General features: G+C 35.5%; 1 protein-coding gene across 2 annotated transcripts in view; it reads left to right on the top strand.

Moving 5' to 3' along the window:
• The window catches only part of Bap170 (Brahma associated protein 170kD), a 457,905-nt gene that overhangs the window by 58,134 nt on the left and 374,029 nt on the right, over nt 1-25,742 (top strand). For both annotated transcript variants that reach the window (XM_090406557.1, XM_090406558.1), the window contains one exon: nt 15,194-15,345. In XM_090406557.1, the coding sequence (XP_090262683.1) occupies nt 15,194-15,345 (152 nt within the window). The remainder of the gene's footprint in view (nt 1-15,193; nt 15,346-25,742) is intronic.

The following is a 25,742-nucleotide window of genomic DNA, read 5'->3' as shown; positions in this document are numbered from 1 at the left end:
AGCTGATATGCCAATCAGACCAATCTCCTGGTAATTTTTTATTTCTTTTACATGTTTAATTTAATTCTTCCGATGTAATTGTTAATTTGGCAGACTATTATCAGTTTCATTTTCTAAAAATCTTTTTAATAATAATTCTGACTGTTTATTTCCTTTTCAGAGGTTTTCAACATCTTTTGTTTCTTTCTGTAAGAACCTGTATTGCTTTATATAGACTTTTGGTTGTGGTTTATATATTTTTATAATTTGCAACTATTATTATCCCAACTTTTTCTGTGAAGTTTCCTTGTCTCTCTTATATTCTGTTTTGTCTTCTAGTTTTCTTGAAGTAAGCGTGTACAGTCATTTTCGATTATAGTCTTCAATTCATCATTCCATATTCGGAATCCTTGTTTTCTCTTCTTTTTTTTTTTCCTTCTAGACTTTTTTCTACATTATGTATAATCAGTCAGATTTTTTCATTCTGTTTTAGTTTTATTTACTTAGAATGAAAAAATCTGATGCTGATTATACAATCAATATTGTAAACTACTACATCAGTTATTAATCATGCTAGTTTATTATTGACTATGAAATAGTCAATCGTTGATTTTTTTTTTTTAACCTCTAACTGGTCAGATAAATTTATGACCATCTTTATATCTAAAAAAACTATTCATTATTCTTAAGTTATAAGATTCAAATTCTTTTATTCTTTCATTTAGGCAGTTTCTTTGCAATTGCCCATCGCAGGTGATAGCGTCGATTAATTACCAATTCTTACCTATTACCTACTATTAATATAAAATCATGTAGGTTTAGTTTATCTGATATATCCTATAATGACTTACAAAATTCTTTATCTTCTACTGGGGCATTTGCTCTTATAATGGTAAAATGACCTCTTTTTGTTTTTATTCTAGTTTCTAATAATCTTTCACTCAAATGGTTGTAACTTTCGTATGTTTTCTTTCTAAATCTTTATATCATTAATTCTGATCTAGGTCTCTGTTCTCTTCCAACTACACAGTATATCTGCATATATTCTAATTCTTTTGTTCCTCTTAATTTATTTATTTGTTTCAGTGATTATTGCTAAATCGACTTTTTCCTTCTTTAGTTCTGCATCCCAGCTCTTTGTGTCTTATACTCCGAACAGTAAATCTGATTTTTTTCTGTTTACCTGTTTTTGGAAACCATTGTCCGGTCATGGATCTTTATCCAAAAGGGTTGGCCAATGAAATTTCATCGGCCAACCCTTTTGAAATGAAACCCGATGAAAGGTCATGCAGATGGATGTGCAGGGGAAGAGGAAGTGCAGGCGGCCAAAGAAGAGATGGAAGGAGCTGGTGAAGCAGGACCTGAGGATGAAGAACTTAGATGTGGTTACAACCCAAGACAGGAGGATGTGGAAGAGACTCATTAAGAACAGCGATCCTACTTAAGTGGGATAGGCTGAGGAAGAAATTGTCCGATGAAATTTCCTTAGTGAGTTCTGAGTAATAATATTTCTCTCGAGTTGGTTACCAGCCAAAATGAAGTAAGGCTGGTTTGTCGCCTTGGCCACCAGACCGGACGGAACACATTTCCTCCAATCCACATGTTATGGTTATCGAGTCCTGTCTGTTTATTCTTCCAGGCTACATTATGAGAGACTATGTATGAATACGCATTAGCAGCTCAAAAAAAGTAGTTTCATCATCAGTCATTTGGACGCGACTCAGCGCATTCGCGCACATTGTTCAGAATCCAAAGTTTCGAATCCGAGATCTTTCTCGATCTGCGATTCAAAACTAGTCGAACCATTTCTACAATGTGGTGAAACGTCGTCACGTTTCACCGCATTGTAGAAATGTACAAGCTCTCATATAGTTCAAGCTAGTATTGCTAGTAGTTCAAGCCGTAATTTACCAATGGTTTCAACAGCATTTCTGATATTAAAATGTTTCCAAAAATCTGTCAACGTTATGTCCCCATCTTCCATTGTTGCTTTTAGAGCTTGAGAAACAGTTCATTTCAAATAATAGGCCTTAAATGTAGCAGTGATTCGCTGCTACGTTTAAGGCCTATCCACTGACTGCAATAATGCTGTTGTGTTGGGTGGCAGGAAAAAAAAATTAAGGTTCTCAGGCAAGTCAGAAATAGCAGTAGGATAACCTGGTACATTTTCTGTTAACATCAAAATTTTAAAATTCGTATCATTATTTTTGCAGTGACGCTCGACTTCGAGACAAAACTAAGTTGCAAATCATTTTTTAAACATTTGTCGTGTCACCCATGCTGTCTTATTAGATTGCCACATTACAGGAAGAGCACTTTAAGCACAGTCCTTAAGATTCTGTAAATAAATATGCAGAGGCTTTAATTCAAAGTCATCAGATGCATTTCCACCTAATAAAAGTGTGAAACTGTTTACAAATTTGTCACTAGGGTGAGCGACATTATAACACCCGTTAAAAGAGACAAATGGCAATGAGAAGGTCATATTGCAAGAAATAACACTCAAAAATGGATATGAGAATGGCTTCGTAGAAATGGAAAGAGAGCTACAGGAAGATCAAAGAGACGGTGGGAGGATGAGATTAAAGAAATGGCTGGAATTTAGTGCATAGAAAGGCCCAAGATAGGAAAGAATGGAGGACTTTTGGAGAAGCCTTCGTCCAGCAGTGGACAGAAAATAGCTGTGATGATGATCGTCACTTTTCCTTTTCTGCTAAAATAAGTGCACGAAAGCATCTCTTCAAAAACAAACCTGTTTTGTCGACATTAAAATTTTATTTATCCTTTTTCGATCACTTAACTCATTCTGAAAAAAAAAAAAAAAAAAAAGTAGCATAATTATCAGGACTTTCACTTACATTTCGAACATTATAGAGCCCCGTGCGCTTTTTAAATTATAAAACCAGCTGCCACTTAAAAGTCGGAAAGTTCCCCCTTCATATCCGTTTTCTTTTACTGCTGAAAACAATTAGGGAATATTTTGGTTTTCTTGTAAATTATAAAGTTATAAAAATAATTTACAAATGTAACACAATTTGTAATAAATATTGATTATTTAAACAATATCTCATTAATTACGCCCTGTCCATAAGTAAGAAATATTTATTCATGTATAAAGTACCCAATAGTTATAATTATTTGCAGAAATTTATAATTATCCGACAGAAACTAAAATATCCTGCAATTGTTTTAAGCAGTGTACTTGTTTTTTTTTAGCTTGAATTATTATGTGACCTAATGTTTTTTGATTGTAGTCTGCATTCCATATCATTAAAAGGCATTCCTTATTATCCATTGCAGAACTTCTATGTTTAAGGATCATTTTTGCCATATAAGATGCTGTTGCTTTCCATGTTTTTTATTTGATCTTTCTGGTTCACTCCGTTGTCACATGCTATTTTAGCACACGATGCTCCTTCGTTATGCTTATAATTTTAAGTTTTTGTTCTAATGTTAATCGTTTTCGTTTGTTAGGTTCACAAACTTCATGGCAGTTTCTCTTCCTACGCATAATTGCGTATAGAAAGGTACGCGTATATAATAATAATAAAAAAATGTAGACCGACCACAACTTTGCTGCACCAAAGCTTAAATAATAAAGCGTGCATTGATTACTACGGTACTGTTTTATTAGTCGGTAATACAGTACTGTACCATACTACTGTTACTAGTTTTTTTTTTTTTAAATTGTTAAAAATTATAAACCTTGCTATAGCGAACCTGGGATGTTCAAAATCGCGCTATGCAAGGTATTGTTTATTTCCAAAGTATTTCCAATTCCCAAATATTTAGCAGAACGAGTCTGCTCTGTTCATATGAGACATTGTGCAATTAGTTTTCGATGGCTGTGTGAATCACGCAGAATTTCACCAAATGAGCAACTGCATCAAAATAGACTGCAGAAAATCGCATTAAATGGACAACCATAGTTTATGGAAAGAAAATGCTAAACTATATGAGTCAAAGAGAATGAAGTTAAAATCGAAGATACCCTTTGGTAAGACGTTGGTTCGAATTCCGTCCAAGCCGTGATCGAGTTTTCACCGCTGAAGTGGCCAGTCTTATACAGAGGTGGAAGGTTTTTTTTTTCCTCAAAACAAACAAGCACCTAAGATATATAAATACATCCACTTCATAGTTTTAGCTGCTGGCTTTATTTCTAAAACTAGACGTGGCGTTCGGAATGATAGCTATCTCTGTTATCGCTCTCATGGTGCGATCACAACCTGTAACGTTTGCGCGCCCGCATGCCTTGAAGTGTGTCATTCGTTAACTGACGCTGTGTAACTTTTCAGGGGTGGGGGGGTGCCTTGAGAGAGCAATTTGATTCTCTGAGGAATTGCCGTTTTCCGGCAGGGTTCTATCTGGGCCATGTCGGTGGGTGCTTTTTCCCTGGAATATGAGCGGTTCTGATCAGTGGTAGGATGAGCCTGTCACTGAGTGTAACCATCTCTGAGTTGGGCGATCTTTCGGTCACTCGTAGGGAGTGGTCTTTGGAATCGCCAAATTTTTAGAGAGGTACTTTACTTAAACGTTCTGAGAGGAAAATCCGCCGTTATATGAGACCGTATAACTCATCTTTCAGTTGAGAAGCACTTATAATGGTTCACGCGTCCTAGACGGGATTCGAACTTAGATCTTTTCCACCAAAGAACATTGTCGATATCGACTTAGCTACGGAGGCTGTATTTCTTAAGCAGAATATGAAACAACGTGGATGCCATTTTTTATATCGACCATACAGTTAACTTATTATTTATTACATGACACCTCCAAAGGAGGCCAAGCTAAAATAAAATCACTTATTTTTTTTCCCCTGAAGCAAATCTCACGGTTTGTATGTTATCATAATTAAATTAAACATGCCTTTCAGTTAATTTTTTTTATTGTAATATCAAATCACGAAGTGAATATAGAAACTGTCTAGTGTCAGAACTCGCGTAATTTATAGATTGATTTGAGTAACATTCAGATCAGTATTGCATGTGCAAACATTCACGGGCGTTATTGAAATGGTTAAGTATCACAATGCGAATTAATCTAACTTCGCAACGCTAATTTATATGTTTATTTTGCACGACTACTGTCAAGTGCAGAATAAACATATAAAAAAAGCTTTTCATAATTATCGTATTAATTCGATAATGACCGCAAATCCTGAGCTAAATTGGATATATAGAATTTAAATTAACAAATTTAGCCACACGTGCTTTGCGGTAACTTGTTTTCAAGTCGTTTCTTCAACCAGCTGCTGTAAAACTGTATACAAACCTGTGCGGCCTGAATTTTAGGAATATGCACAAAATGAAGTAAATAAAATTTTGAAGAATGTAATTTATAAAGTAAGTATTTTACTCCGCTAAAGTAGCTTGTATATCGCTATTTTTACCCCTTTATGCCGCAAGTGAGACAAGCCCTCATCGATCGTACCGTTGGGCTTGGCGTTGTTACAAATACGTGCTTATTGCAATAAACAGTTACTTTAAGAATACTCTTTTGATCTCTTGAGTGTTTGGGTAACCTACAGTGATAATGTGTATTATATTTCTGTAGCAAAGCTGTGTTTCTTCATTAGTTGAAGACATTGATGTATAACTCTCTAACTACTGCAATATGCGCTCATTTGTCAAGGATTTATTTTCAAGGAGCTGATTGGAATTAATGAGAAAACGGATGTTAGCAGTTGTTGATTTTGCTTTGTGAAAACAGTCATGTGCCTATTTCTGTTGATTTTCAACATATGCAGCAAAACTTTTTCACTCAATATGGGAAATACCATTGAGTTTATTGTCAATTAAGTGACAGCAATTGCGATGAGTTTTTGCTGTTGGTACACTAATCAGTAAAGGAAATGAGTTTGCAGGATAGGAAATATATATATATATATATATATATATATATATGTGTGAGGAAAGGAGACCATATTTAAAAAATGAAACAGTAAAAAAAAACTGAATTTAAGATGTTGATATGGAAGTAGTAGGTGACAAGATGAATTCTAGTGTTTACCCACATGCAGGTGGAAAACTTATTGAAAATGAGATAACATACTGATTTTGGAATTGAGGTGTGGTCTGCTTAAAATTCTAAAGGCACTGAATATAGTCATGATGGAAAAAGATTGAACCTGGGAAATAAGTATATGTTGTATCTCCAATTTTCATTCTTCTTTGCAGTATGCAAACAAAGATATTGTAGAATATCTATTGTTCAGTTCCTAAAATCTTTCTGTGGGAGGTTGGAGGGGGGGGGGGACAAATAATCTTAACTTCATTGCCAGTTAACTGTCTTTTTAATGATCCTCCTCCTTTTATGTATATTAGGCCTAGTGGTCTATTACGTTCGTATTAGGCATGGCCTATTACAATTCAAAACTGTGACCTCTTCGAGGATAAGGTGGTTAGCCCTATGCCTCCCATTGTATATGTCTGTAGCTGCATGAGTTCATGAGGCCTGTTTGCCTGTTCTGGAGGACCAAAAAACTCGCGTTTCCTGGTGACCCCCCCCCCCCCCCCACACACACACCTCAGTATGAGACTGGCTAATTCACCTTAAGTTGAAAAAGACCAGATAAAGGTTCCTCACGTCATGGATGGGAATCGAACCCAAGTCTTCTGACCAAAGAGTTTCCACTATGCTGACTGAGCTACAGAAGCTCTGTGTTTAATACATACACAAATGAAATTATTTTTATGGCAAATACTTACTTTAATTAAAGACCAAGTTTTAAGTTTATAAGTCAGCAATTTTGTTATGCAATAAATGAAAAACTTGTCTGAACTTGTATTTTGTCTTATGTACATACATCCCCCCCCCCCCCATTTAAACTCTTAATATGCAGTTTCATTTGATTGGGATAGCTGCTTAGATCCAAATTATTCTATTCCTAATGTGGTCCAATTAATCAAATTTACTGTATAATAAAAATGGCTTTTAATATGAATTCGGTTTAATAATAAGAACAACAACAATAATTTATATTAAACTGAATTTATCTTTACTGATCAATATAATTAATCGTGGATTCGGTAAAATGTAACTTTAAAGCTAATATTTCCCCTGTGTAATACTAGCATCTTTAGGGCTAACAGATAACATTTGAAACTGTTATCATTCACACATACATGTAAGTATATGTAGTCAACTGGTATCAGCAGTTGCTTTTGTTTGGGAAAGACCTGGATTTGAATCCTGTCAAAGACATTAAGAACCTTTTCTCTGAGCTTTTCAGTTGAAGGTGAGTTAGCCACTTACATAAAGTGGTAAATTATTTTTTCCTTCCAAAAAAGGAAATCAGCTAGAACATACAGTTAACAGATAATGCACTGGCCTCACTTGCTTAAGCAGTAATTCCAAATAGCAACATCTATTAACAGAAGAATTATATATTTGATTTACTCTGTGAGTGGCTTCAGCAGTCATCATGTTAGATGCCAGTGTTCCACTTGTGAATAAAATTATATTTACGAAATCCATATTTAAATCTATAAAATTTATTAAAGCTTTTACTACTTCTTTATTAACTGATATTCTATTTTTTATTCATTAATTTCAGTACATACATTCGTATATAAAAATATGACTTCTGCATTACTTCACCCTTCGTATCACCTCACCTCTGGATCTGGTTCCCACTGATGAGACCTCAATAAAGATTGAAACCGGTCTGGGTAGTGACCCTTCCCATAATGCATAGTATTATACATGTCTGCAAGGAGATGTGCTTTGCATTATATGGGATACTAACGCAAGTGACATGAAGTCATACCATACCACCTTTGCCACGAGTTGTCCCAGTCCTGAAGATACTTCAGGTGCAAACTTTGTTTGCTTACACTTGGATAAAGGATTAAACCAAGTATATAATTTCTTGGCATCTTTAATTTATAGTATAACCAAGTGAGAAACTTTCAACTAGATTTTTATCAAATTGATAACATCCCATAGATTCACTCTCATGTTGCTTTTTGATGGCTGATCACTTTCTTGAATCATCATCATTAACCATGACTCAATGGAGTTCCAAAGCTCATTGCAGAGTACAATAACCATTAATTCACTTATTACATATTGTACCTTTCCTTAAACTCATTCACTAACTGTGCACTTGTATTTTCTTTCATTCATTCACAACCTGTCCAATTACAAGAAAAGTAACGCTTGCTAAACATCTCTTACTGAAGTTTCAGAGTGGTCTATTGTTTTTTCCCTAAGAGTCTAGCATCGAAAAATTTCCTCTCCATCTATTGTATAAAACCCTTCTGACAATCTGGCATCATCTTAGTCACTCACTGCTGATTCCTTCTCTTCCTCATCTCCAAGAAACAAAGATGGACAAATCTGAGCAGTAGTCCGTGTGCTATCTTACTAAAGTCTAATAATGAGAGATGATAGCTTCTTTATCCCTGTTTGTTGGTTTGCTTTCATATTCTTTGTACTGGTTTACTCATTTATCCAATATGTTTCCTAAAATTCAACTTGCTCTCCTTCCCCAAATCCTTTTCCTTATTAATATCTTTGCCACATTATACTAGCAATCATTATCCAAAGTCAGTCAGTCAGTCTGAATTATACAGCCAGAATCTTTAATTACTTTTATTTATTGATTTTCTGTTGTATGACTCAGTTTAGAATTCAGCAAATAACTATATATTTCCATTCAGATCATTCATTAACATTTAAACTTTGGAATTGAAATTTAACATTAGGAAAATAAGAAAGTTTAAACCTTATGTAAACTTGGCTCATATACCACTAAAGAACTGTTTAAAGTAATATTGCTTCTCCTCTTTCTGAAATCCTTGCACACACTCTTGATTCTTGTATAGTTCGCCCACCGATTAGAGATCCTTCGACACTTCTGCGCATCTCAGAAAAAGGAGAATCCATTCTGATAATAGGGTAATCAATCTTTATTGTGGGATGAGTCATTTATTATTACCGGTTGGAAAATTAACTTCTCTTTTATGATTATTGTAGTTACTATGTTGCTTGTATAACAGTTGGAAAATTTTACCTATAAAGCACGTGATTTCGCATGTTGGTGACCAATTCGGACGTCCTTCATTTCTTTCTCCCCTTCAGCATGAATTGACTATTCTTGGAAAGATGCGAAGCAGGGACCTACAAACGGTGGGCGAACTATACTACTAGGAGTTTTCAATGACAGTCATTGAAGTAGCCTGAAAATATCCTATGATAAGAATGCTGTATCAATAAACCTTGGATTAACCAAGAAATATTAGAGCTTTGTGATCAGTGTAGAAGATTAGAACTAATTTGGGACATCAGAAAACAGTGAATAGTATAATTATCGGAATAGCTAGATTAATATGGAGATAAAGCTTGCAAAAAAAAAAAAAAAAGTGGCTATCCCGAGAATGCAAAGAAGTTGAGGATAATTTTCAAAAGAATAACCATACTGCAGTATACCAAATAATTAAGAATTATTTTGTGGTTTGAAAGTAGTGTACATATACAGATTGTGTATGTTGAGAATTCTTGCTATTTGTTCAGAAATCCCTTTAAGGTAGGATATGGAAATCCTCTTAACATTAGATCATAGTCTGGCTGAAGGATGATAACTATCAGTTATTTTCTGGATGGTGGTTTCTTTATATCCATTACACAAGAACATGTTTCTTATTTTATTTAACTCTTCTAAAAGAATGGAATCTGAAGAAAAATTATGCATGCTCCGTGTACAAGACATTTGATAATACCTGTCTTTTGTGAAGAGTGATTATGTGAAGCCGGATGGATATACTTGCCAGTGAAGGAAGGCTGGCTTCCTGTAGATGGAAAATTCAGTATTGTCTGTAGAGTTACAAATTATTAATAGACGACATGTTAATATAAAGAGTTTATTAAAAATAAACAATTAAAACACCCAACAAGTTTTGTTTGTCATAAGACTTACATCATTAGGGGTAATGGTATATAAAGGTTTACTGATGATTAATTACACATTAGATGTTTTTTTTTATAACTTCACAACTGTCAAATAATTGAGAAACCCAAATACAAATGACATATTCGTTAGTGGCGTGTTAGAACATTGCTAGTTGTTGGCACATTCTGTGGCTGACGCGTGCTATATCCAAGGTCCGAGGTAGTTAAATTTTTGATGAAGGCAGACCACAGTTGATGTAAAATCAAGCTTTGATTTTTATTGTATGGGTAGAGATCCTAAGCATTAGTACAGCTTCTTTAAATTTCCTTGTGAAACAGTTGTAATTAATATATGACATGTTTGTCTGTTACCAGAGTACTTGATGGCCAGTAGTTTTTTAATTGTTTATTTTTAATAAACTCTTTATATTAACATGTGGTCTCAATACTGAAAACTACCTACAGGGAAGAATGTTGTTAGATTCATACTCATTCAATAACGAACTTGATGTGGATTGTATAAGGAGTTTATTCTGTCCATAAACTGAACAAATTCGGTTTCAGAGTGGCACCAGACTGCAAAGATATTATCAACAGAATGTAGTCAGGTATGAGGTTGAAAGAATGGTGTTAAAAAGTTGGCTTTACATATGCTCCATGAAGTAATCAGCCAAGCAGGTGAGATAGGAAACCCTGCATCATCACTATAATCTTAATCAAACAGGCTGCATTCTTATTTCCAAGTTTTGGGAAGTAATCACCATAAATTGTTCAAGCATGAAGAACCCATGACAAATATTCTTTTTCTGTTCTCAATATTCATCCTGAAATGTTTTTTACATTTTCCTGCAATGTCTGAATAGCGTAACCATGTCAGGAGGGAAAAATTATGAAGATGATCCACTGTGTTGTCCCTAGGGGCATTAGTAAACAAGACTGGCTACATCTAAACTCCCCAGTATGTCTCAAGTTTCAATTTTTAAATCTAATTTTTTCACTAAAATGTAAAACTGTTTTTCACATAAGATGCCAGTTTTCCTAAATCTGGAATTATGCAACTTGAAAGATATTTTGCATCCTACTGGATGCAATGGAATTTCTGGTTTCTCATGTTAGAGGCTTAAAAGAAAGGATTTAAAATATTTAATTCTTCCATTATTTCATCTGTCACCAAGACATCGTCAAGGAGTACAATATGAGACTTGTAACACAGACACAAAGGCAATGCATACCTAAGTAAAACCTGTGAATGAAAGACTAAATCTAACTGGTAACCTAGGATGTAAACTGGGATCTTGAAGTATTAGTGTTTCCCATGTTTTGTGAAGTTTAATGTGAATATATTTATTTAAATTAGGCACTCTCAGAAATTTAAATGAATTTAAATTTCTGAGAGCAACTGCATATTCTAAAATAGTCTTTCTCATCTAAATTTATTGCATTCGTACATGATAGTCTTTTCAAATTGATTTAGCGAGCCATATGTAATGCACGGTCTGCAAGGCCCAATCGACCATAGTCATGACCTGCAGATGTATTTTTTTGTGTTCTTCCATGCAGATGTGGGCTGATCTTCCTGTCTGTCCATAGTAGGCCAACTTACAGGAACAGGGCACTTTATATACTCAAGGCACAGAGAGAAAGAGAGAGTGGAAGGAACTGATCTCTTGAGTGGAATGTATAAGGGTAACAAGCTTTTGGTGAGGTTTGAAAGCCTTACAGAGATTGTATTTTTGCATAGTTTCAGGGCAATGAGTTGGCAAGATGATAGATTTCTTTTAGGAGATGAAGATCGAGAAAGAATGCTGACAATGTCAAGCCTAATATTAACTATTTCTGGGATTTAATTATGGATACCACACTCGATGTTGAATGTTAGGTCTGAATCCATAACTTAACTCTGGAAATAGCATAAAACATTAGGCTTGACTTCGCCAGCCTTCTTTCATGATCTTTGCCTCCTAAAAGAAATCTATCATCTTGTCAACTCAGTGCCCTCAAGAAAATTCTTAATACTGGTGATTACAACAGAAAAATGGACATCATTCTCAGAAGACCACCTACAGACTTTTATATTATGATTTCACCAAATCTCAGATCAAAAAGTTGAAAAGTCTTCTCAAAAAAACTTCTACCTGAAATCGCAAAAAAAACTCAAACCATTCAGTTCTCCCCCACCCCACCCCCAAAAGAAATATGCTACAAATTCCCCATGCTATAAATTAGCAAAACATTTAGCAAGATCTCTTACCCCCCCCCCCCCTCACTGGTCATACCACTTCTTATATAGAAAATCTCTATCCATTTTAAAACTTCTATTGAGAATTTAATGTCAAATCATACAGATATTTCTGTTAGCTTTAACAGAAATATCTGTTGAAGCTAACAGATATTTCATGAAGGGAGGATATTTCATCACCTCTGTGTTCAATATTCCCTCAAATTACACCTCATCACATAAAAAAAAATTTTCCTCCTAATTTATGTGATCTCTTTTCTTTTGCTATCCATTCCAGATATTTCTTTGTAAGCACAAAATTTATAAACAGATAGAGGGTTCCCCTATGGGATCTCCCCACAAAGGATGGTAGTTTGTTGAGCAGGCTTCTGTGTCAGGCATAATCAGATGCCTTTTGAATGTGGAGAACAAACATGGCTTTGCTTGTCTTCAAAGGTAAATGGTAAAGGCTAAACATGCTGTGAATCAAAGAGTGTTGGAATGATCACTGATTAGTTAGTGGACTTTAGGCAGTAAAGAAGTTGACTGTTGATAACCTCGTCCATGGTTTTTGAGAGAATTAGAGTATGAGAAGTTGGACAGCAGTTTTTTTTTTTTTATCACAATAGATGTGATTCTTGTTCATGATTCTTCTGATTTCTTTTGGTGAGAAAACTAGACGTAAGTAAAGAATAAATAGTTCATGGAATTGCCCTTTGGATGATGTTAAAGCAGTACTTGCTCGAAAATGGTTGAGTTGTGGAAACATGATTTGGTGGACTTGGCAAGGGACCAGAATGCTCGACTGGCATTAGAACAGGAGGGAAGTTTGCTGTACCAGTTGTCTTTTTCAAAATTATATTTAGATTTGTTAATTACGCTGGATAACACACACAATTTGCCGCTGAAATGAAAATAGCGATTCTTTACTAATTTCAATGTGCTGAACATGAAAACAACAATAAAATTTGTCAGTTGGCTTTTCTTTAAGAGTGATGGTTTGCATTGCATACATAGGTATCATTTGGCAACGCTGTATTTCAATCTCCTGATTGCAACATATTGTGTCATATTGCCTCAGCCAATCATACACAACATCCCCAGGAGCTATGCATCATTGGCTGATGCAATGCAGTTGAGTCATGACGTTGCTGTCATAAGATGATGCAGTCATTAGTATAAAGTGAAATTTCGTAGGGTGAGCAAGTGTTTGTTCAACTCCCTAGGCTACACTCATTTACTCCTGTGTCATAGGTACTACACAAGTGATCCCTGAGTGTAAATCCAGCACTAGTGATGCCTCGTACTTGTGCTGTTCCTATGGCTTGGAGGGAGCCAAGCAATTATGCAAATGACTGCTACTTTTGCATTGTAACACTGTTTTGGGAATCATCGCAAGGAAAAAAGAAGTGGACAATAGTGTACCTGAATATACCATCTGCTCTCTGACCAGTTCCATACGGCGAAGGACTTCCCGTTCCTGAACGTCCAAAAGAATTTTTCATCAATTCAGAGGATATAATGAGAATAGATGCGAACAATGTTGGGTTCTCCTGAGCTTTCAGCATCTAATAATGACTCATATGTCAGCCACAGTGCATCATCTGCAGCACACACACATTCTCACACAAGAACAACTGAATGATCTTGTTCATGATCTGGAGCTGTCCATGACCAAAGCAAAGTTACTGGGATCAAGATTCCTACAATGGAATCTTCTCAAGATTCCATTCGCACTCATCACAAGCAGTTTGCGTCTTACTTCTACTTCTGAAAGGAAGATCACCTTCTGTTCTGCTACTTTGTAGATGGACTGATGAATGCCATTCAAATCAAACATGAACCTGCATGAATGGTGACCATTCATAGACTCATCGAAATTGAATCTTTTCTTGTTGCATAATAGAAACCAGCTTTGAGTCGGACATGCTGTCTACATGAAAGAAACCTATGACAACCTAAAGCGGCTGTTGGACTGTCTTCAATACATCAAGTATGACTGGCATCTCTGTGGTGACTTGAAGGTAGTGCTGTGCTGAGGGATCTGCAGTTGGGATATATGAAGTACCACTGTTTTTTTGTGTGAATGGGACAGCCGAGCAAGGACTTTGCACTATGTGAAGAGAGACTGGCTTGGAAGGAAATCTCTCAAGGTCAAAGAGAAGAATGTGCAACACCTAGCACTGGCAGAAATGCACAAAATTCTGCTACTACTCCTACACATTAAACTCAGCCTGGTAAAAAAAATTTCATAAAAGCCAGGGACATGACTGGATCAGCATTCATGTACCTGGCTGATAAATTCTCTCGACTCAGAGAAGCAAAAATTAAAGAGAGTGTTTTTGTGGATCCTCAGATCTGAGAGCTCTTCATTGATGAGATGTTCAAGAACTGGCTACAGGGTGATGAGAAAAAAGCTTGGGGCATGTTTTGTCTGGTGTCAACTAACTTCCTCGGAAATGTCAGGGCAGAAAACCTACAAGGAACTGGTTTGAGGACTTGTCTGTGTATCACAAACTTGGTTGCAATATGTCCTTAAAAATAAACTTGCTATATTCCAACTTGAATTTCTTCCCCCAACACCTGTGGCATGGTTAGTGATGAGCACAGTGAACATTCCATTAGGAAATTGCAATGATGGAGAAACGATCCTAGGGAAAGTGGTCCACTTTCGTGTTGGCTGACTACTGTTGGAGGCTTGCTAGAGATGATCGTTAGCAGCTATACAAGCGACAAGCAAAGTGATGTTGGACTTAGAAGCGGCCATTTACCGGTATAACATTATAAGTACGTATTACTTTATTATACAGGTAACCATCGTATAGCGCGGATATTAGGTTCCATAGAAATGGTGCGTTATATTAATCACTTATGCGAGACTCAGGTCACATAGAAAAAGTACGGTTATGTTCTGAAATCGTTTTTTTTTTTTTTTAAATTTATATTGTGTTGTTGAGTTATCAGGAGATATAGTAAATATTGGCTGGGACTTAAAACATGAATTATCCCAAGAATGAGGTAGTGATACTTGACTGTAAACTTCTTTATGTTCCAAGTTAATATATTTTATTCAAAATTACAATATCTTTTGTTAATTTTCTTTAGGTATTTAGGCCAGTATGAAAAAATCCATTATCTTGGTGAAGATCCAGATGATGATGCAAATCAGTCTCCAGAAGGTCGCTCAAGGAAACAGCAGACTTCCATGTTACATTTAGTACCAATGTCCTATAATTATGCCCAGCATGAAGTGTCAGGTGAGTAAATTTTCTTTTACTTGAACTTGCCTCGTATTCAGTAGTCAAAGAAAATGCTTTTGTGTCTGTAATCAACTTGATATATTTTTGGTTCAGTTATAGTTATATTAGATGAAATATTTCCTAACTTATTTATTTATCATCATTTTTTTTATCAGTCTCACACACACAACAGGTTTCAAAACCTATAGCAGATTAGTGCCATATGTATTGTGGTCGAGAGAGAGGTGGGAGGAGAATCAGATGTTTAATTGTGGTAATACTGTCTAATTCCAGAGGACAGCTGTAGATGGAAAGAAAAGGGAGTTGGGAAAACAGGTTCAGGAGGTTAGCAATCAGAAATCTGATTGCTGGAAAGGATGGATGCCAGTTCAGTGGACCCAGGGAGTTGTAGCTTAAAACAACAGCATAGAGCAGAAATAGGCCACCTGGTGGGGGGGCACATGCATGCGTGCACTTGTGTGGAGTCATCATGGGGAGATTCATTTAACTGACAAGATATTTATCATACTGAATCTAAAAATCCTTAACACTCCCTGCATTAACAACATATTCTTGTAATGCGTTCCACTGGAATACAGTGACATAGCTATCTCCTTATCTCTACCTGTTAGTATACTTCATCGTAGTGGCAATACGATGTGCGGTCTTTGCAACACTTGCAATATAACTTCAGTCTACTGTCAACAAACACTCCCACATCTTGAATCTCATCCACTTCCTGAAGTATAGTGCTGCATCAATATAGCACACAGCCTTATATTTCTGCTATCTAAAATGCAACACGTTGCACTTGGTAATATTAAAACTACAACCCCACTCATTTGCCCAAGCCAAAAGTCTGTCAAGTATATCAAAGAATTTTAATGATGTTTTTGGTGCATCAACTAAAATAGCCTCCATGTCTCAGTCAAGACAGTGCACTCTGGTTGGAAAGATCTCGGATCAGATCTTGTCTAGGATGTTGTAATAGCCTTTGTAATTGCTTTTCAAGGCAAGTTAGCCAGTCTCAGATGAAGTTAGCCGGGTTACTTTTTCTTGGAATCTTGAGGCTTTCATACCAATAGATAGATATAGCAGACTGCAGATTAACTACTCTAATTAATTAAGTTTCTGGGAAACCAAGTAAGTTGGTTGGGAAAAGCCATACTGCCTAACATTTAACATACTGCCTAAATCTAATTTAATAGATTTAGGATTAAATCCTAAATCTATCCAATCTTAATTCTAAGATTGGATAGATTTAGGATTTCTATTAGTTAACAGCGAAAAAATAACATCTTGAGTAGTAAAATGATATAGAAGTAAATGTGAATCTCTCTCTCTCTTCATGGGTTCACATTTACTTCTATATCATTTTACTACTCAAGATGTTATTTTTTTTTGAGAGAGATGTGATCTTATACAGGGTGTTTCAAAAGGGTGTATACAACTTTGCAGGAGAACAGAGAATAACTCCGAAGATGTACAAAAGCAAGTGAGTGTCATAATGTATATGACACTCACTTGCTTTCATGGGCAGTGTCGGCAACCTTTTCAGACTCGTTGGCCACATTCAACTTTTATTTTTTAATAATCGGGCCTCAAGTGTTTAAGAGAAAATAGTGATTGGGAAAAAAATACTTAAGTTATAAATTTTTATTATATCAATCTTAAAAAACACAGAAATATTTAAAGTACGAGATATGAAACAAGAATGAAAATGAAACTCGATGAAAAATTATCACGTAAAAACAAAGTAATATAGTTTATGCATCACAATATGTGTGTCTCCCTGCTTAACGTGACTTTTGCGATTGTTTTCCCTTAGCCAAATTATCTATATCCCCTTTATAACCTGAGGTGCAAATTCAAATTGAAGCATGCAAATGTTCAGCAGTCAGTCGAGAAGAAAATTTATTTTTTCTAAAACTCATGGCAGAAAATGCTTGTTCGCAAATATATATGCTTCCAAATGCGACTAATTATCTTCTTTGCAAAACTGATTAATCCTTCAAATTTTTTTGGCAAGCATCGATAAAAATTTTTGGATATTTTCTAACAAAAATGTGTTCTTTAATGTTTCACTGTGTTATAATTCCAAAACTTCCATCTTTAGTTAATTTGGTACATCATCAATGTCGATGTTAAAAGGGTTTGAGAATAATCACATTTCGATGCTATTTTTATGAAAATCTACAAATCTTGTTGAAAATTCCGTTTGTAAATCTTCAGTAATACCAACAAAAGTTTCCTTTTGTGTTTGCCATCCAACTATAGATGCAGATTTGCGACATATATAATGATGTAGATTTTTTTCCATCATATGTTTCTTCAACAGACATAGTTTGCCTTCAAAAGCTTTTATGTCAGAAAACAGTTCTGCTAGTAAGTTACCTTCGCCCTGCAGGTTCAAAAGTTCATTAAGGTACGTTGTAATATCTACCATAAATGCAAGAGATAATTCATTTTTATCTGATAGTTGTGGGACAGTATTTTTGTGTTTCATCAGAAAATTTCTTCATGTAATTAAAAAATCTTTTCAGCACAGCACCTCTACTTAACCATCTGACAGATGAGTAGTAGATAATGTCCTCATATTCAGATTCTATTTCTATCAAGAATTCTTGAAATTGGCAGTGTTTTAGGCAGTTGACTTGTGCCAAGTTTTAAAAGAGGTAAACCGTGAGTAGACATATCGATACAAAATAAATAACAGAAAAAACTCACGTAGAAAGATTATTTAATAGTATAATTTTCGCCTGTGTGTCACAGGCATCTTCAGTACATTAAGCTCAAAATTAAACGCTAACTGACATTTCCAAAAAGCGCCACCTAAGTAGCTGGTGTAAGATAACTAAAAAGGTCAATAACTTTCCTAAAAAAAAAAAAATAAAAATAATACAATAAAAAGTTAGGAAAGATTAGCTGATTTGTAAAGTACTATCTCCCATAAAGGGGATAGACGTAAGCCGTCAGATCTGTTTAAGTTAGGAGAATGAAGTAGAGTTTCACATGTTTCTTTATAAAGGCGTTCCATGAGAAACTGACTTTTGTGAAGAACTCTGTGTCTAGTGAAGATGGCATGTTCAGAAAGTCCAGACTTTTCAGGTTTAAAGTATTCAATATAAGATTGGTGTTCTTCTAGCCGAATAGAGGCAGATCTTCCCGTTTGTCCGAAATAAGATAATCCACAAGAGCACGGAATCTGGTAGACACCTGGATGATTAAGATGTGGAAGCTTGTCCTTAGGAGAAGTGAGAAAGGTGGAGATTTTTCTAAACGGTCGAAAGGCAACAAAAATATTCAGTGGTTTTAAAACTTTTGCTATATGTTCACTGATGCCTTGTACATAAGGGATAGTAATGTGCGTTATTTCTTCTGTGTTTGAAGAGGAAGACATATTAAAACTACTCAAATTTCTTTTAATGAAGCAATTCTTATAACCATTAGATAGAAAGGAAGAAGTTATATATTGTAGTTCTTTCTGTAAAAGATCGTCTGTAGAACAAAAGGAGTGGGCCCGATGAACCAGTGTTTTAATAGTTCCTGCCTGTTGACTGGGATGGTGATGAGATTCCGCATGGATATAATGGCCTGTATGAGTCTTCTTTCTATAAACTGAGAAATGTAGGTTACCATCTGGTTGGCGAAGAATTAGAAGATCTAAAAAGGCTAACTGCTTATTTGATTCTACTTCTAGGGTAAACTTGATCCTAGGATGAAATGCGTTTAACTTAGTGAGAAATTGTTGAAGTTCATCAGAAGAGCCATTCCAGATGGTAACCTACAGGACATGCTACAAGGGTACCTAATACCACAATTAGATGACGATGACCACAACAGATGCTTACATTTTTAGCAAGACACCTGCTCATTACCTGACAGACTTAAGGTCGTACCTCAACACCCGTTTTCCAGGCAGATGGATTGGTAGAGGGGATTCCTGTAGCATTGGCCACCGCATTCCTTACAGCGTTAGATTTTTTCTTGTGGTACTTTGTGAAAGATCAAGTGTTTGTTCCACCACTACCAGCCAGTTTGAATGAGCTGCATTCCAAAATGACTGCTGCCATTGCTGAAGTTACTCCAGATATGCTCTTCCAAATGTGGCAGGAAATTGATATTGAATAGTCATATTGTCATATTGAATTGTAACTGTCTGTGTTGAAACTTAAAGTGTTACGCTACATTTGCATGGTAATAAAAATTGTTCATCTATCGCTATTTACCCTCTATTACCATTCAAAGCTGTATACCCCCCACCCCACCCCACCCCTTTTGAAACACCCTGTGGGTGTTATCAAAGATGAGATGAGATAAACTAAGATCTTTTATGAAAAAAAAAAAAAATCTACTTCGAATACCTTTCCACACTTCCAGGTTATTGATGATTTTTTCTACCTCAAGTGTTAATATGTATTCATGTTTTCAGTCCTGTAGAATATTTTATATTGTTCTGTCACTATTAGTTTTGTTTAACAGTCTTTCAAAGTAATTACTCCTGACATCTAGGATCCTGATCTTCAGCTGTGATGATACCTTTATCATCTCTGATACCTTTTATAGTACTCCTTTCTCCATTTCTAAGCTATTTCATTAGCCTCCAGAACATTTTGCTATCCTGATATCTGTTTTCTGTATTCTTACTGGACCATTTTTCTCTCTATTCTTTTAAAACACCTGCTGACTTATTTGCTAGGAACTTTTGGTATGCTTTCTACTTTCCCAGAATTGCTTCTTTAACTTCTTGTGTCCACCACTGGGTTCTATTCAGATAACTTCTCCGCATACCTATCTATCTGAATCAATCAGTCTTATTCAGAGTTTGCCACTGAGAATTCAAGGTTTTGTTCTTGTTTTCAAATTGCTTCAAATTTACTGCAATAATGTTTGTATAGTTGAGTCTACAGTTTACCTGTAAAAGCTGCTCAACTTTAATTCTTTTTAAAACTTTCTTACATACTGTTCTTTTCAATGCAACATATATTTTTATCCTACTTAGTACTAAGTGATGGTCATTTCCAATTTCATATCCTCTGTATACTCTTATATACTGAACCAGCATGAAGATATCACCATCACCAGTGACATAATCATTGAGGCTTTACTTATTTCTTGCGTCTTCTCTCCACATGAACTAGTGCAAACTTTTATATTGGAGCATAATGTTAGTAATTATTATTTCATATCCTGAGAAAAATCCAGCACATACCATTATTATTAGCTTTGTCCTTTTCTTCAAATTTTCCCAAAATGTTCCTATGTGCCTTATAGGGTTCATTTCCTGCTGTGCTGTTTCTCTTAGAAGGACCACTTTTTTCACCTTTCCTCATGTCAGCTGTCTGTTGTAAAGATCTGAAATTCTTCTGCTTCTTCCTTACAGGAACTTTCTGTGGGACCATAGGCACAAATCAGTTCCATTGTCCATTTCCCCATTTTGAAGTTTGTCCACATAATTACTTGAAACTGCTTTCCAATCAAGAAGTTTATCTTCATGTTTGGTGTTAAATGCTATTGTTACACTTTACTTTTCTTTATCATTACTGCCCAAATATAACATACCATATTTATTATTTAATAGAATCTCACCTTCTGCTTTATCTCAGTAATGCCAGTTATTTCCACTTTGTACTTTCTCCTTCTTTTGCAAATTCAATTTCCTTTCCATTAATACTCCTCATATTGATAGTTCCTATCTTCATTCCTTCTGACTTTGAGTTTATCGTTCTTCTAGATGTTCAGCTGGAATTTATTCCAGTATCCGAAAAATGCCTGAGGTCGAGCAATTTCTAAGCTGGCCACTCAAATAGAATCAGAAAACACAGTAAAACAGGTGTATGATGCCAGGAGAAAGGACTGGAAGATAAGATATTTCAGTCATTCCTGTGTTTCACTGTTTGCCCTAGCACCCAGTGGATACAGTGGGATTCACCACTTGAAGGTGAGGATTGAACATTAGGTCAGATGCTCCAGTCTGTTCTCTGCATTCCTTAAAGGTAATGTGGACATCTTCTCCTAATTATTTGGCTTTGACCCATTAGCAACCTCTATAAGAATTCAATAATTTCATGTCACCGAAATAGCATTTCCTCAGTACTTAATCAGACCTCCTTTTGTCTGATTACAGTAGCAAGCACATCCCTGTAACATGCTGGAAATCGAATTTGATGAATGGGTATTGAATTCACAATTCCACATTTTGCATTTCATGCTTGCTGCTTCTTTCCATTCTACTCATCAAATGGATTCACTCCCCAGTAGCATTAAGAAGTGTCATGATAGTAATGCTCTAGTGTTTCTTATTGCAGGTATTCATTTACCTTAGAAGTGGGGGGGGATAAAATATTAATCGGAATGCAAAAATAACCTCTTCATTTAATGCATAATCATTGGAAGTATTGGTATAAATTGGTGATGATCTTTTTAGTTAATTACATGGTGTAGAGTCTTCCTGAACTGTATGATTTTCAAATGCATCATATGTTTCTTATATGTACATTTATTATGGGTGGAGAGGATTCCATGATAGTAGTACATAATTAAGTTTACGTTATTATTATTATTATTACCTTCCAGAATAATCTGTTATTTGTGAGGAATGATTTTAATATCTTATTTTCCAGTTCTTTCTCCTGGCATCATACACCCATTTTCCTGTGTTTTCTGATTCTGTTTGAGTGGCCACCTTAGAAATTGCTCTGTCTCACACATTCTTCAGTGCTAATTGATTGCTGGTTCCTTTTTGTCATCATCATGTTTAACAGTTCTGCCATTTGTTCCTCAAATTAACTATTCATGTTAATTTATTATCATCATCAAATTCCTGACATGTACATTCAACGGGTGTACAGGATATGATAGTACTACATGAAAAATTTACATCATCACTAACTTCCTATCTACAATTTTCCTGCATATCAGTCTGTTACTCATCAAGACTCCAACATTATCAGATGTTATATTTCTATCGCCTAAGGCACATTGTACCGTATGAATCCAATTATATCTTGGTATTCTTCTGGGTCGTTTTCCTGCCAAAATGGCAGAGAACACTTGTATTGCTAATCTTTCCTCACCCATTCTGTTTAAGTGACCATACCATCTGAGATTAGTTCTGCTAATGCATTCCTGGATGCTGACAATGTTAAGTTCTTTCCTAATATCCTCGTTTCTAACATCATATTGCCATTGATGCCATCTGTTCATGCTTCTAATCTTTCTCAGGACTCTCATATCAGTGGTCTCTAGTCTTTGGTCAAGTGTTTTACTTCTGACCCAGCTCTTAGATCCATAAGTTAAAACTGGTTTGAACACTGTCTTGTGTACAGCTAATTTGGTATTCCGACCAATTTCTCACTTATTCCATATGAATTTATTCAATTGACTGCCTACCATACCAGCTTTGTTGATTCTGCTGTCTATTTCCATATTTAATTTACCATCTTCAGTAAAAATCGTGCCCACGTGGCTGAAATGTTTTACATGTTCCACAGGTTCTCCGTTCACAACGCAGTTGATATTTTCAACGATTCTGCCTATTTTCGTTGTCTTTGTCTTTTTATTGCTGACCTTCATACCATATCTATTACAACAGTTATTCAATTTAGTCAGGGAATCTTGCAAACTTGTAGCAAATTTATTTAGAAGTATAACTGCTGACTTACAACTCAAATAAAGACTAAGTTTTGCTTGATATAATGCCCCATTGACACCATATAATTGTAGTGTGTTGAATAGCTTCTCTCTTGGCACCTTGTCATATGCCTTTTCCAGATCAACAAAACTTAAATACAGATCTTTGTTATATTCCCATGCTTTCTCGACTATTTGTCGTAAAGTGAAGATCTGATCCTGACAGCTGCTATTTGGCCTAAATCCAGCTTGTTCTTCACCAAGCTTTTCTTCCACAATTCTTCTCAACCGTTACTGAAGTATACTTGCATAGATCTTGCCTGGAACACTCAGTAGGGAAATACCTCTGTAATTCTCACATTCAGTTTTATTTCCCTTTTTATGTATGGGTACTATGAGAGCTCTACTCCAATCATCGGGAATTCACCCCTCTGTCTCCAGGCTTTCTGAACTATGCAGTGCAGCCACTGTAAGACTTTTATACCACCATACTTCAGCATTTCTGGTCGAATATCATCTACTCCTGCTGCCTTTCCACATTTCAAGCCTTTGGCTTTTTCTACTTCAAGTATGGATATGTATTCCTGACTGTATGTCTGTCGAGTGTTTTTTATCACTGTGCTATCACTGCTTGTTTCATTTAGCAATTTTTCGAAGTAATTACTCCATACTTCAAAGATATCTTTTTCTCCTGTTTTCATGTCACCTTTATCATCTCTAACTCCTTTTAAGGCACTCTTTCCTCCATTTCTAAACTTCTTCAACAACCTCCAGAATATCTTACCACCTTGATATTTATTTTCTATTTATTTTGAATTTATCTTGATATTTATTAATGTCCTCCCATGACTTTTGCTTAGCTAGTTTTATACAGTGTTTCGCTTTCTTACATTTGTCTCTGTATTCTCTAAGAACAAAAGCTGACTTATTTGCCAGGAACTTTTGATATGCTTTCTTCTTTTCCTTCACTGCCTCTTTAACTTCCTGTGTCCACCATGGAGTTCTGATTTTTCTATACTTGCAGACAACCTCACCACATGTCTCTCTGGCTGAATCAATCAGGGTTTTCTTCAAGGCTTGCCACTGAATCTCCAAGGTTTGGTTCCTGTTCTCCAACTCTTTCCTTTTTTCTTCAATAATCTTTGTGTATTTTAGTCTACAGTTCACATCTGAGAGCTGCTGAACTTTTATTCGCTTTAAAACACTTTCTTACATGTTATTCTTTTCAATATGAAATTCAATTTTATCCTGCTCAAGACTAAATAGTGATCGCTTCCAATTTCAAATTCTCTGTACACTGGTGTCCTGCACCAGGGAGAAAACACCACTATCAACAATAACATAGCCAATGAGACTTTTCTTATTCCTTGCCTCTTCTCTCCATGTGAATTTGTGCATATTTTTATGTTGGAACATGGTGTTAGTAATGACCAGTCCATGTCCTGAGCAGAAATCCAACAAGTATTTGCCATTATTATTAGCTTTGCTCTTTTCTCCAAATTTTCCCAAAATATTTTTGACTCTGACAATCATTTCCTATTCTGCTGTTCAGATCCCCAACAAGGATGAACTTTTCCTTTTTCATTGTGTCAGTTGCCTTTTCTAAAGCATCAAAAAATTCCTCCACTTCTACCTTACTAGAACCTTCTGCGGGACCATAGGCACAAATAAGTCTCATAGTCCAGTTCCCCATTCTGATATTTGCCCACATCACTCTACTTGAGACTGCCTGCCATTCAAGAAGATTAGCCTCGTATTTTGTGTTGAATACTATGGCTACTCCTTCTTTTCCTTGATTATCATTTCCTGAATATAAAATTTTGTATTTATTGCTCAGAAAGATCTCATCAGTTTTTGTCTTTTTTGTTTCAGTCACTCATATTATGTCAATCTGGTACTTATCTAATTCTTCAGCTAATTCCATTTCTTTGCCATTAGGCTTCTTATGTTGATAGTACCGATCTTTAACTCTGGTGATGTGTGCTTTCAGATTTGTTCCAGTAGCTGACTTTTCGCTCTTCGCCCTGGTTCCCTGGCAAAAACAAAGGGAGCCATGTTTAACCTTGCGACGCCCGAGCCGGCATGAAATTTTGTCATGTTGTACCATCATTTTCTATATTGGTTTAAGCCAATAAGAATACAATTTGGTCGGTTAAATCCCAAATTGCTAGCCCATCCTCGTTTGTTCAGTATTCAGGTAGATACTTAACAGGGTGCACCACAAGAAGGTGAGGATTGGACATTAGGTCAGAAGCCCAGGTCGGTTCTCTGCATCCCTTTTAAAGGCTATGTGGAGGTCTCCTCCCAGTTATACAGCTTTGACCCTTAAGCACCCTGTTAATTTATTATTATTTATTAAATCCTTATCCTCTGTGCCTTCTGTAAAAATAAGCTGTGAATGGTATCATATAGTACCCAGTGATCTTTTTAGTTAATTACATGGTGTAGAGTCTTCTTGAACTGTATTATTTTCAAATGCATCATATGTTTCTTATATGTACATCTATTATGGGTGGACAGGATTCCATAATAGTACTACATAATTAAGTTTACATTATTATTACCTTCCTAACAGCACCTTCCAGAATAATCTGTTATTTGTGAGGATTTCTAAACTGAAATCTAAGTGCTTAGGTAGGATCCTAGATATATGTATTTTGCTATGATAAATCTCGCTTATTTTCAAAATTAATTCTTTAGCAATAATTAAGTAAATTGAGTCTCACACTATTTACAAATTCCGAAATCAGTTTAATGATACTACAATACTCTAAAAAATATAT

Source organism: Typopeltis vanoorti, chromosome 16 (assembly GCF_054136105.1).
Source record: "Typopeltis vanoorti isolate ZY-2024b chromosome 16, IOZ_Tvanoo_1.0, whole genome shotgun sequence".
Lineage (NCBI taxonomy): Eukaryota > Metazoa > Arthropoda > Arachnida > Uropygi > Thelyphonidae > Typopeltis > Typopeltis vanoorti.
This window is presented reverse-complemented; position numbering and strand designations above follow the sequence as displayed.